We start from the raw sequence: 13,319 nt of genomic DNA, 5'->3' as shown, positions 1-13,319 counted from the left end.
AAACTCAGATTTGTCTGACCCCATGTCTCATTCCCGTTCCATTCCTGGGTGGAGGGGGCATCGCAGACATAGTTCCTGCCCTTGAGGAGTTCGTGATCTAGTATACCTGTCACAGTTCCCCAGTAAACACCCCTGGGAAGTGCCCCTTGAATCCCTCCTGCTGCAGCTCTGACTTGGCCTCTCTTTGTTGGGACCTCAGTGGGGCAGAGGATTGGCTTTCATCTCCTTGCAGACATCTGGGGTGCTTCAGAGAGCTCCCAGCCCTTTCTCCAACCCCACCGTGCACAGAGGCCTTCCTCCTCAGGAGGGAGTGAGGTGTGTGCTCTAAAAATACCTTAATCCCTCCCTGCTCGTGCTCTAATTAAGATGAATGAGTCACTACTTTAAGTAATTTATTGCTAGTTACATAATTGCTTTAATATTTGGTTCTAGAACTGGCGAACAAAAGACCCCCCTTCTTTTGGGGAATTGCTAGTCCCCAGAGGGGTTTATGGGCCCCTGGTGGGGGAGATAAAAAGAGAAGTAGAGTCATATTGGCCAGGCCCCAGCTCCAGTCTGGACCAACATATGGCCATTTCCACTTGAGCCACAGGGTACACCTGATCTGAGGAGGGGCAGGCTTTGGGGAACACCAACTGTCTGCTCTCTGTGGCCCACTCTGTGGATTTCTGAGGCCACCACTCCCGGCTGACCCAGTCCTCAGACCCAGAGCCTACCCTCAGGAGACTGTGGCCTGAGCATCCCTTCCCTCCCTGGCCTCATTGCCTCTGCCAGTCCACAGGAACCAAGGCTCAGAGGCGGCAAGCCATTCCTTGGCATCTCCCAGCATGTCAGAGGCAGCCCTCTCTGTGCCTAGGCTGTCAGCTCAAGGAAAACTCAGCATTTCTCACAACCATGTAAGAAGTCACCCCTTAATAAGGACTGCCTGCAAAAGGCACAAGGGAAGTTTGGGGGGAGGGTGACAAAAATATTCTTTTCTAGATTGAAATGTTGGTTATATGACTGTATAGATTTACCCAAACTCATGGAATCATAACCTTTGAATTGTTATGTTATTGTATGTAAATTACACCTCAATAAAATGAATGTAAAAAATTAAATTTAGAAAAGAAGTCACATCCCCTCCTTCTGGACCCCATAGCTTAACAGCTGTGCAGAATTGGCAGCCATGCAGAAACTGAGAGCAGGTGCAAAGAACCAGCTAGGGAGGGCACATAGTAGGTGCTCACACTGCAGATGTTGGTTTCACTCAGTTCCAATTAGCAAGGACTCACTAGGCACCTCCTGGGTGCACTTGCCCTGATCTCATTAGCCCTCCCTTTGCTCTCAGCTGCCTGGGAGGGAGCCAAACTGCACGCCAGGTGCATCACACGCTTTGTCTCAGCTAATCCTCGCAGCAGCCCTAATGAGGTGGGCTCTATTATCGCCCCCCTTTTACAGATGAGGGAAAAAAGGTGGCAGCACTTGGCACAGGTCCTGCAGCTAAGAAGTGGAGGAGCTGAGAGTTGAACCAGGAGATAGTCCCCAAGGCTTGGGCTTATCATCACTCACCTCTTCCACCTCCCTTTCCTGCAGTAAGTGGCACAGGTCAGGAAGCCATGCATGGAGGATGTGCCTCTGACCCCGGGCCTTCAATAATGAGGTTTTCACTAGGCTTAGAAGTAGAGGCAGGGGACACTCAAGCAAAGATGGCAAGTGAGTGTGTGTGAGCTCAGGGAGGTGGCAAGAGGCAGAGCCAACTCCAAGAAGGAGGGAACTGGGTCAGGCAACAAGCCTGGAAGAAAATATAAGAAATCAGACAGTCTGAAAAAAATGAGGCAGAGGGTGTCTGGCTATGCCAGCCGTGGGGTTAAGTGCCTGCTCAGGTCCTGAGCAGCCAGGGCTCCTTGCTGCTATTCTTGACTCACTCTCCCCCAAATCTGTCTCTGCCTAGTTTCTCAGCCCTAATTCCCCACTCAGAACTCAGTCACCAGCTCACTGGGTACAGGAAAAAAGCCTTCATCCCCAAACTCATAAAGGCTGGTTAGAAAACATTCGATGACACTATGACAGAGGAGAGCTCCAAGGCTGGGGAGTATGGAAGGGAAGCCAAGACCTGAAGAATGACAGGAGTTAGCCAGGGAAGGGAGGGGGCATTGAGGAAGAGTGTTCAGGCAAGAGGAACAGCACACACAACAGCCCAGAGGTAAGAGATGCTGCACAGGCAGGAAACCAAACGTAGCTCCATCTGGCTACTTCGTGGGTATTCTGTGTTTATGCGGAGCTTGAGTGTTTCTGTGAGTGTGCACCATGCGTGTGCTGAATCCATATCTGTTTTGTACGTCTGCGTGTGTATACCTGGGTGGTGTGCACAGGTACTGCGGTTCATTCCATTTCTTCTGTGTCTAGGTCAATTTTTAGATTCATTGTGTCTGTTTCTCAGTGTACACTGGTGTCTGTGTTGTGGGTCTCTCTGTGTCTGTGTGCTGTGGTCTGCCCCTTTGTGTGCTGACTTCTGTGTCTGCCATTTTTCTCTTTGTTTGGGTTTGTTTCCCCATGCCTGGAGCTGTGTGTTGGTGGCCAGGGTTCTTGGTCCCGGAGGAGAAGCCTGGGGCCAGTGGGGCTAGAGCTGGCCTGGGTGGCACACAATAGCACTTGATGACTATCAAGCACTTAGTGGGGCGGAAGGCTGCACTGGGGATACTAATTAAGGCTGATTATGAGTCAGCAGCCTGAGGCCCAGCAGGGGTTGCAAGTGGGTCCCCACCTGGCACAGGGCAATTGGATGAGCTGGCTGGGCCAAGCCCCAGCACCAGCAGGGGCCATCTCACTGACTCATCTCCTAGGGAGTTCAAAGCCCAGGCTCTGAACAGCAAGAAGGTTTGAGATCAAACTCCAGGATGAAGGCTTTAAAAGGGAGGACTTTGATTAGACTTGACAAGTGGACAGGTCATGAGTGTAATCAAGAGATGAGGCAGCTCACTGCTTTGCCCTTGGGGCCCATGGTCTGAGCGGGTGGCTGATGGGTGCCATGGATGGGTGCTCAGGAGTGTGGAGGACCCAGGAAGAAGGAGGCAGGGAGGAAGGCCCCTGGAGGGGGAGTCTCAAGTTGCACACATCCCTGCGTAGGTGGGCAGACACTGGAGAACTAGGGATGTAACTTAGGCAGGTGAGCTGGGGGATGGCAGCTGTCACTCCTCCCCTGACCTGTCTTGTAAGTCACATGTTCCTAGCCATCCCCGATGCAGCCTCTTGCCTCTCACGTGGGTCTCCATACTAACCTCCTCACTTGCCCGTCTAACTCACCCTTCACTTGGAGCTTCCTAAATCCAAAGTTGACCATGGGCTGAATTACACTTCAGCAGCTCCAGCGCTGCCCATACAAGGAACAGGGCAGTCATGGCAGGAGGTAGCTCCCACCCAACAGCAGGCAACTACATGCACCCACCAGGCCTCAGTGAATGTGACAAAGTGGGTGGGTGTTCAGAGGCAGGGTCTGGCTTCTGGCTCCAGCTCTGAGACTCACCAGCTGTGTGACCTTGGGTAAGTTGGCACCCTCTCTGGGCTTCAATTTCCCATCATCCATTTGTCCCTCCAAATCTTTTCCTACTGTGCTCTGTACCCCAGAAGCTGACTTTTAGTTTTGCTTCACCAGGTTCCCTTGCCCTCCAGCCTCCAATCCCATTCTGCCAATGAGAGCAGGAGAGCAGAGTGAGAAGTGAGAGGGCTCAGGGTTTTCACACCCTCACCCACCCTACTTCCTTTGACAGCCTCTGTAGGGCAACCCTCATCCAGAACCCTGGCTTGGATCTGGAACCCCCTCCTTGCTACTTGGACCTCTTGGATGTGAGTCCTAAGTACCTCAACAGGCCCTGTTGGTTCCCTTAATCCTGCCCCACCTCTGCAATCATTGCTTCACCCAACGGCCTGCAATTAAAGCATTTGAGTGTGTCATGTCATCTGCCTCTCCTGTACACAATAGAGCTAGCTCCCTGCAGGGTAGTTGAGGTGATTAAATGAGGTGATTTAAACATTCAATTGGCCTTCCATATCTGTGGGTTCTACATCCATGGATTCAATCACCACGGATCGAAAACAATTTTAAAAAACAACTCCAGAAAGTTCCAAAAAGCAAAACTTGAGTTTCCCACTTGCCAGCTACTATTTACATAGCATTTACATTGTATTTACAACTATTTACAGAACATTTACAGTATATTGCGTATTATAATTAATTTAGAGATTAAAGTATATGGGAGGATGTGCACAGGTTATAAGCAAATACTATGCCATTTTATATAAGGGACTTGAGCATCCTCGGATTTTGGTGTCTGCAGGGGGTCCTGGAATCAATCCCCACCACCCCTCACCAGGATACCTGTATAAAGGGACAACTGTATAAAGGGCACTCTGCAAACATTACTTCTTTCCATCAAGCTCCCAAACCTCACTCCACTTGAAGTTTTATGATAACTTGGAATTCTCTAGCTTTGGAAGGATGTAATACTAGGCCGCCTGCTTCTCTCTTCTGCTACCTCAGTTCCTGCCCAGACTGCAGCACCAGGAAGCTTCTGCCTTTGCCACACCCAGAGCCAATGTTTGAGCTCCCAGCCAGGGACCTCCCACCCTAGACCCACAACTCAGCACAAAGGAAGCTGCCTGTCTGCTCCCTGCTCCCTCCCACCAGCGCTGAACCAGCAAAACCACTGCAGAGTGGCCCAGTCCTACCCATTGCACTCTCATCTCCACCACATCCACCCTCCTGCCTCCAATCCTGAATCTCCAGGAAGACAAATTTCTCTCTAGTTCCCCTCAAAAGTGGGATCTCCTTGCTTCCAGCTGGATTGTCTAACCTCACACATTTCCACTGCCCAGACTGCCACGGGGAGCACTCTGGGGCTCTGCTGAGAGGGCAGAGGCACGTTCTTCTCTGGCCTCTCCTGGGCAGCTACAGCTTAAACAAACATCAGAAACTTTGCAAACAGCTTCCCTGCTAGGGCAGGAGTCTCATCTGCCGCCTCCCTAACCGGGTTGCCTAGCCCTCATTCACACCTCCCTGCCCCATGGACAGGAAGCTCACCCTCCTTCCCAGGGCAGCCCCTTCCCTATAAGACTGCCCTGCCCCATTGACGCTGAGCCAAGCTGGGCTTCCCAGCGCTGTCTCAGTACTAAGAGCCCAAGGAAAGTTTATAGGGAAAGCCTTGAATGTTAGCACAGCTATCTAAAAAAGCATCTGATGCATAGATGAGGACACAGGCTTCTAGAGAAGGCACCTCCCTGGCCCCACCCCACTGCTGGGTTCTTCTCCACGGAGTCTCCATGCTCCACAAAATGACAGACTTTACAAGTTCCCAGGAGGAGTCTCACTACAGGCAGAAGCTCTGGTAAAAACTTCAAAGGCAGCATCTAAGGCCTGAGAGGTGTGGAAATGCCCAAGTGCAGGAGGTGGCCGCAAGCCACAGCCTTGGATCTTTACTGTGAGCTCCCTGCTTGCTCTAGAGGCTGGAGGGAGGGAGGCCTTCCAGGCCAGACATACCTCCTCTTTCTGCTTCAAGCCCTGCCATCCTGCCCTGGATCCTGCTGTGTAACCCTGGCTTAATCACTACCCATCTCTGGGCTTCAATATTTGCATCTACATAACAAGAAGACTGGGCTGGGCATCCCTGAAACTCTCTAATGGGGAACAGGTGTGGCCACTAAGAGTTCCCGGGGAGGATGGCAGCTAGATACTTCTCAACTGGGTCCAGCTTCTCAGTCTGATGGCCCAGGATCCTGGCTAGTCCCACCTGAACCTGGAAACAAAGACAACCTGTTCCTTCAGGGGCCCTCACTGACTAGGAGGGAGCCTGAGTCCCCTAAGGGAAGCCCAGCCCCACACATGACACCCCCTGCAGCATAAGTCCACACACATCTTGTCTCTCCCTTCAGGCAGGCGGTATCCAGGAGGGAAAGTATTGAGTAGCCAGACCTTGGGTGTGGCCTTGCTGTCAGCAGAGCAAGTTTATGGCCTTCACACACATCTACTCATTCACGCTCTCCCGCTTGGACATGGACACCCACATACCCAGACGTGTAAGTCCACAGTTTTTCTAGAACCAGGTACATAACATCACACACAAACCACACCCACAAGCCACACCCACATGCACACAACCACTTGCCGATAAATAAGGCATAAAAATGGACACTCACATGTTGACACATATGAATATGTCTCCACTTTTAGACAAACACTGATCCACACACTTTCACCCTCTCAGACCCACATACACACATGTACAACTGGAAACTCACAGTCACACACACATACACTCAGAACACAAAGAAACCAACCAATCTCACCCCCATCTCAGTATCGAGGGAATTATGATCCAGTAGAAATCCAGACACCGACTACAATGTCAATCCAAATCCATTTCCAAATCTAAGCCTGCCCACCCCAGAACTGTGAAGAAAAAACTTATCTCCAGGCTTGCTTCCTCCAGTGTGTCTGTCCCTGCTGTGTGGGGTCCAGCTTCTCTTCAGCCTCCCTTCCTTCCTATACCATTTCAGCAGGGCCCTGTCACCCCCAGCCCGGTGTAAGTGGAGAATGATAGCCTGTCCTCTCCTCCTCCTCCCAACCTCATCTCTGCTCCTTATCCAACCTCTTCTAACAGGAGAAAGATCCAGGATAGAATGGACTGTGGCAGCAACTCCTGCTGGAGACATGTGGCATTACAGCACAGCTCTGTGGTACATGGTCATCACTCCCCAGGCTGGGTGGAGGGGAGAAGGGAAGAAGAGTTAAGGGAGAGGAAGAAGAGGAAGAGGGAGAGGAGGAAGAAGATGTTGAGAAGAAGTGTGGCAGAGGAAGAGGAGTAAAATGCTGGAAGCACCAAGAATGGAGTTCAGAAGCCTCAGGCTGTCTTGGGATTCTCCACACCAATCCATTCAGCCCAGGCTGCACGATTAACCCTCCCAAAGCCCAACTCTAATCAGGTCCTGCCTCTGCTCAAAACCCTTGGGTAAATCCTGGAGGGCCACAGCAAGAAGTCCAAACTCAGCCTGGAATTAGTTGTCTGGGGCTGGCTAGTCCACCTCTTAGCCTCATATCCCAAGGAGCCCAGCCTTTGCCTTCTATCCTTTGAGCCAAGTCTTTGCTCAGTTGCTCCTTTGCTGAGATGTCTGTCCATATCTTGCCTGTCCTTTGAGGCCCAGCCTTTGCCATCTGGGACAATAATCCATGGAAAGGGCAGGAACTTTGGGGACAGACAGACCTGTGCTTCAGGCCTGGCTCCACCAGTCACTGGCTGAATACCTCTGGGCAAGTTATTTCCCCTCTCAGATCCTCTTTCCCTTCATCCAGAAGACAGCAGTCTCTTGGATTTGTGGTGAGGATTAAATGAGATCATAGATGTGAAAACAGTGCTCTGGAAGCTGTAAACTTCTCTGTGAACATGTGAAGAGTCATAATTATGGCTTAATCCTTTTATCCCTGCACCCACCTTCACCCGCCAACGCACAGCAGGCTGAGCGATCCCTGAGGGAAGAGATTGAGGTTGCTTCACCTTTGGGCCTTGCACACCCCAGCACTCACCAGGGCCTGCCCCAGGCAGCCTCAGTAGCAGGGTATGGATTTGGATCCCAGGAGGCAGTACTAAAATGCACTCACTGCAGATTCACCCGAAACTACAACTCTTGGAGTGACTCACGGACTGCTATGGGCGTGGCCGCAGGCTTAAGCCCTCGTGGAATCCTTTCCTCCATTGTCTTCCCTTGGGATTAGTCTCAGACCAGACAGGGATGCCTAGGGAGGCAGTCCCAAGCCTCTGAGGTCCCTCAGCCCCTCCTACAGAGCATTCACAATTCTCACCATTCCCACCACCACGGCTCCATTTTAGACCACCTTGTCTCTCCCACATGATGACAGCTTCTGGGCTCACTAGCTCTGGTCTCTCTCCCTCCAGCCCCCCCACTGAATCTTTCTAAAAGTGTAGGTGAGTGTGGGTGGTTCATAATGGCAGCAGCTAACTTTTCTGAGTACCTGCTCCATGCCTGGTGCTATGTGCTCCACTTCCAGATTCTTCAGTCATCTGATCAGGAAAGCATTAGTATTCCCACTTCACTATTCTCATGGGTTCAGAGAAGTTCAGTGGCCCAGGACCACACAGCTACAAAATAAAGTTGCTCAAATTGGAACCTGTGTCTCTCTGCCACTTTCTCTATTCTATTTTCAAAGCCTCCTCTGAACCCAGGGTAGCCATCCAAAGAGTGAGAGCCCAGAATTCCCAGGGTTCGCCTATCTCAGCAACTACACTGTTGGGAAGTCCTCCCTGTTGTCTGACTTAAATCCTCTCTGCTGCACCAGTTGCCTTCTGTTTTTCAGGGAAGGCAATAAGAAGGGTGATTTCAGGGACTTAAAGAAGTGGGTCACATCACTGGGGACCTGGCCTCTCCCAGGGAGTGGGCAGCTGAACAATAGGAGATAAATGTGTTGAAAACATCCCCATTACTAAATATATCTACTTCCTGAGAGGATGGGGGTGCTGACAGGGAGCCCATGGCCCCCTCCCCAGAGGCCACAGTCTTATGGCTCAGACAAGCTGGAGTGCTCAGGCTGTCCCGGAGGCTGGGTCAGAGAGGGTGAGAGGCCAGCGTGGAAGAGGGTGACGTCTCATTCTCCCAGCCAAAGCTGCCAAGCCCAAGCTGGTTTATTTGCATATTACTTTGCATTCATTTGCATGCCACTTTCTGGAAGGGGCTCACATCTTCAGCTGCTGCCTCTCCCTCATTTCCAGGGTCTCCGTTTGTTCACTGAATGCCCCATCCTCAAGCAAGGAGAAGACCTGCAGCAAGCCCTGCTGGGGGCACTGGGAGAGACCAAGAAGTTGCACAGGGCCTATGCCAAGGCTGCTGGGGGACATCTTGGCAGCAGAAAGTGCTTCCTACACACTAACTTCAATCCCCTTCCTCCTCTCCTACTCCATCTCTGCTCAGTCCTTCCTCCACCCTTGCACTTCATGCTTAGGCCACTTTGGACACCTACAGTCCTCACATAAACAAAACCATGCTTGCACTCACTTCAAGGCCTTTGCACGTGGCATTCCCTCTTCCTGGAGCTGTCCCCCAGTTCTGCATGGAGAAGTGACTCTTCCTTTAAGGCCAGCCCTGGGGCCCCTCCTCCGAAATGCCTTCCTCCAGCACTGGCAGAGGTAGGAAAGACCATGGGCTTCCCTCCATGTGGTCACTGGCTCTGTTCCTCTCCCCACAGGGCTGCCATGTTTGGCTGGGTAGCAATCCACTGAATGGCTGCTGAACAAAGGAAGGAAGGAATCCTGATCCCCTCCTCTGTCAGAGCCCCTCCAGTCCCCCTCTCCCTGGATGACATCACTCACCTGCAGGAGGGGCAGGGCTGAGGAGTGCCTCTGCCTCCAACTCCCCCTCCTGCCCTGGGAAGCTTCCCTCTCATGCCCACAGCCAGCTCCTATGAAGCCAGGGGGTTCCACAATCCCTCTGTGCTGGTCAGAAGTTCTTGTTGTCTATCCTCACTCCCTATCCTGGCTGGGCTTGTTTTTTTATCATTATTTTTGGGGAGGCCTTGGGGACTGCTGCATCTCAGTTTTTACCATCTGTAGTTGGAATAAAGGCTGCTCTTCTCTCCCGACTCTGCCAGGATGTGTTCATAGCACTTCTAAACCACTATGCCCCAGCCTGGTCCTTAGGAAGGACAGTGACCCAGGATGGAGAAATGTCACAAGGCCAGGCAGCCTGGAGTAGATAGGCCCTGTTGAGGAGCCCAGGGAATTCAGAGTGGGTCATGGGGTCAGAGGGAGGGGGGAACCAAGGAAAGCTTCCTAGGGGAGGCTTCCTATTCAGAAGCCTTTCCCAGGCTCCCTAATTCTACAAAGAAGAGTCCAAGCCCCTTAGCCTGAGACCCCACATAAGCTGACCCCTTCTCCCTTCTCCTCCTCTTCTCAACTCCCTTCTCACCCCTGCCAACCCAAACTCTTTCTGCCCCTTGAATCTGCTGTGCTTTCTCACATCTACCCACCTTGACTGGCTGTTCCCTCTGCCCTTCCCTGCCTGGGCAATTCCTATCCATCCTTCAAGATACAACTCAAATATCTCCTCCTCGGCAGCCCTGACTTGGTGTGGGCCCCCAGAGTTCCCACGGCTTCTCCCTGCACGGCACTGTTCACACTTCGGGGTTGTAGGTTTCCACTTCTGCCTCCCTCATCAGACTGGGCACTCCCTGAGAGCAGGGTCTGGGTTAGTGTCCTCTCTGTGTCCTCAGAGACCAGCCCAGTGGGCACCAAGCAGGCACTGGCAGATCTCTGTTGAGTAAATGAGTGAATGGTTGGCTGCAGGGATGGGAGCATGCTGAGTGGGTAGATTGCTTAGGACCAGGAAGCAGAAGCCTGGGGAGTACAGGCCTGACCTTACAGCAGCATGGCTGAGGGTGAGACTCTCAGTCCATTAAGACTGAAGGGGGTACTGCCAGGCGTTCTGCCTCCCCCATTTGGCTAGATCCCAGACAAGCCATCAGTAATCCCCAGGGACCAGAGGCTGGAGTGGGAAGCAGCAAGACTGGAAGGAGCTGCTCATTGGGCAGGGGGAGCTGGGAGGTGCAGGAGCATAAAGGCAGTTAACCCTCACTGAGCCATCCCAGCTCAGGCAAACAAGAGATCCTGCGCAGACCTGAAGTCAGAGAGGACTGAGGCTTGGGTCTGATGAAGAGCTTCAGCCCTGACCTTGCAGCCAGAAGAGAATGACAAAGCCACAGCCTCAGTTTCCCCATCTAGGAAGAGGGCTCCATGACCTCTGACCCTCTGCACCCTGGCTAGAAACCCCACAGGGTCCCTCCACTACGTTCCTTGCCTGAGCCTTGTAAGAGCTTTTCTTTCCCAACATCCAGACCCTCTGAGGTCCGGCCAGTGCACCCCCAACCCCAGTCCAAGTCCAAGCCACCTCCATGCTCCTTTCCCCATCCTCTCTCCCAAGTCCCCCAACCTCTCCCTTCAGAAAGCCCTTGGTCTCATCTGCCCCTTGGCCCACCTGGCCCCAGACCTCACTGATACTCACATTGGCCTGGTCTCCACACGGGCCTCCTGGTCCCCACCCCTGTCTTCCAGTTCACCCTTGACAGTGCCACTGAGGTAGCTTTCTAAATCCCAAATCTGATTATGTCCCTCTGTGGCATAAAATCTTCCTGGACTCCCTAGGGCCCTCAAGCCCAAGGGCCCTTTATCAGCCCAAGAAGCCTGGAGTTCAAAGTCCTGTACGATGTGGTTCCTGTCTTTCCTTCCAGTCTCCTCACTGCTCCAGGCACATGCCCGACCCCAACCCAGGACCTTTGCTTATGCTGTACCTACCCCATCCCCTCTGCCCCATCTGTTAGCTTGATCCTGGTCCTTATTGCTTAATTATTTCCAATCTATTTTACGTAAGGAAGCTTAGGAGGCCCCAGAGAGCAGAGCCATTATTGCCCATTTCTTTTCTGCATCTCCCCATAGGGTGTAGGATGGATTGTCCTGGGCTCATGGAGGTGATCACACATTCAGCCACCCCTGCCCTGCCTCAGTGGGCCACAGAGTCCCAGCTGTGTCTTTAACCACCAGGGGAAGGAAACAGCCACCCACACACACTCAGCTGAACACATACATATAGACACACACACACACACACTCATGCACACCATGATCACACACCCACACCAGGACACTTTTGCTAACACAGACACCCACGTGTACACACACACACACATACACACAGTAGCACTAATAGTCACGAACAAATATACACACAAACACGAACACACGTGGAATCAAACAACATGCTCAATATTGAGCCAGTATTTTGCAGACACAGCACACTTTTTTGTTTGTTTGTTTGTTTTATGAGGGGGAGATAATTAGGTTTATTTATTTATTTATATTTGGAGGAGGTACTGGGGATTGAACTCAGGACCTCGTGCATGCTAAGCATGAGCTCTACCACTTGAGCTATACCCTCCCCCCAACACAGTACACATATTAACATGCATGCCAATAAACAAATTCAAACACACACATACACGCCTACACACGTGCTCTCACATAAACTATCACAGTCACAATGGGATGCTCAAACACCCTGACGGGCTGCTGCTTCTTCAACCACCAAGGACCTCAGAACTCTACATGCCCCTCCACACCCCACACATCCCCTTGCACCCTACACATGTACACACATACACCCTCATGTAGCCAGGCATAGACCAACACTGCCGCTAACTTGGAGACTCGGAGACACATGTCACTTGTCTGTCACCTCAGCAGCCTTCAGTCAGTGGAGGAGCACCTCCACAGAACCCCCCTCCACTCACCTGCACGTGCATCCCCCTGCACGTGGGCACACACGAGGCTGGCACACAGGGGCCTCATTCCAACCAGCCCCATGGCTCTCTCTGGGACAAGGGCTTTGGGGACCAAGTCGCCTAAATTGGCAGCTCTGAATCCCAATCCACATTCTGTGGAGGGCAGTTGCCCCAGGAATGCTCTCCTGCTCCAGCGACACTCTTACTCATAATTCATGTTCTCTTTCTCTCTCTCTCTCTCTCTCTCACACACACACACACACCCCAGGGTCGTCTGGACTTCATTCCTCTCCAGGGTCCTGAATCAATCTATCAGACTCCAGAGCTCCTTGGGAATCCCCACGCCCCCACCTCCCTCAAACCTCCCCTACCCTTGAATGGATGGTTCGGGTTCATTACCAAACCCTCCCCTAGCCCCACCAGCCCCTTCTAGGAGGCCCCAGCCCCAACACCCCCTAGGTTGATGCCAGGTACCCCACCCTGCACAGAGAAACCCCCACGCTACAGTCCAGCAACCTGGCGCCCTGGAGCAGGATCGATCCTCCCACGTGGCTCAGCTCCACACCAACCCCAGCTTCTGGGAGGGACTCCTAGGACACTGTCCATGGCACCTCTTGCAGCCACTCACCCGGACCCTAGCCCCTTGATAGTACTCACGGCTCAGCCGGTCGCGCTGCCGGGTACTGCTGGCTCCTGCAGAGGATGGAGTGGCCGCATGCCTGCCCCATCGCTCCTCATCGTCTGCCTCCCCAGCCAGACTAAAGTGGCACCTCGACCTGTCCACCCTGCCCGGGGTTCCAGGCAGGGTGCCTGGCCCAGCAGGCACGGGGACCAAGAGCAGTGGCCTGTCCCCGACTCAGCCTGGACTCAACACCCCAATCCAGTCCTGCTGCCCCGCTGCTCCTGCTTCTCCCGCTGCCACTGCCTCTGCCGCTAGTCTCGCTCAGGGAGGAGGTTGGAGCAGGTCTGATAATGCAGAAGGGGGAGGGAGGAGGGAGGAGGAACA

At 52.8% G+C, this 13,319-nt stretch overlaps 1 protein-coding gene across 1 annotated transcript in view; it reads right to left on the bottom strand.

Annotated features, from left to right (window-relative positions):
• PDE2A (phosphodiesterase 2A) overlaps positions 1-13,056 on the bottom strand; it is an 89,004-nt gene extending 75,948 nt beyond the window's left edge. Inside the window, exon 1 of the mRNA XM_072969268.1 lies at positions 12,971-13,056. Within this exon, the coding sequence (XP_072825369.1) occupies positions 12,971-13,041 (71 nt within the window). The 5' untranslated portion in view covers positions 13,042-13,056. The remainder of the gene's footprint in view (positions 1-12,970) is intronic.
• Between the last annotated feature and the right edge of the window lie 263 nt (positions 13,057-13,319).

Source organism: Vicugna pacos, chromosome 10 (assembly GCF_048564905.1).
Source record: "Vicugna pacos chromosome 10, VicPac4, whole genome shotgun sequence".
NCBI lineage: Eukaryota > Metazoa > Chordata > Mammalia > Artiodactyla > Camelidae > Vicugna > Vicugna pacos.
Note: the sequence above shows the minus strand (reverse complement) of the source record. Positions and strands in the feature narration are given on the sequence as shown.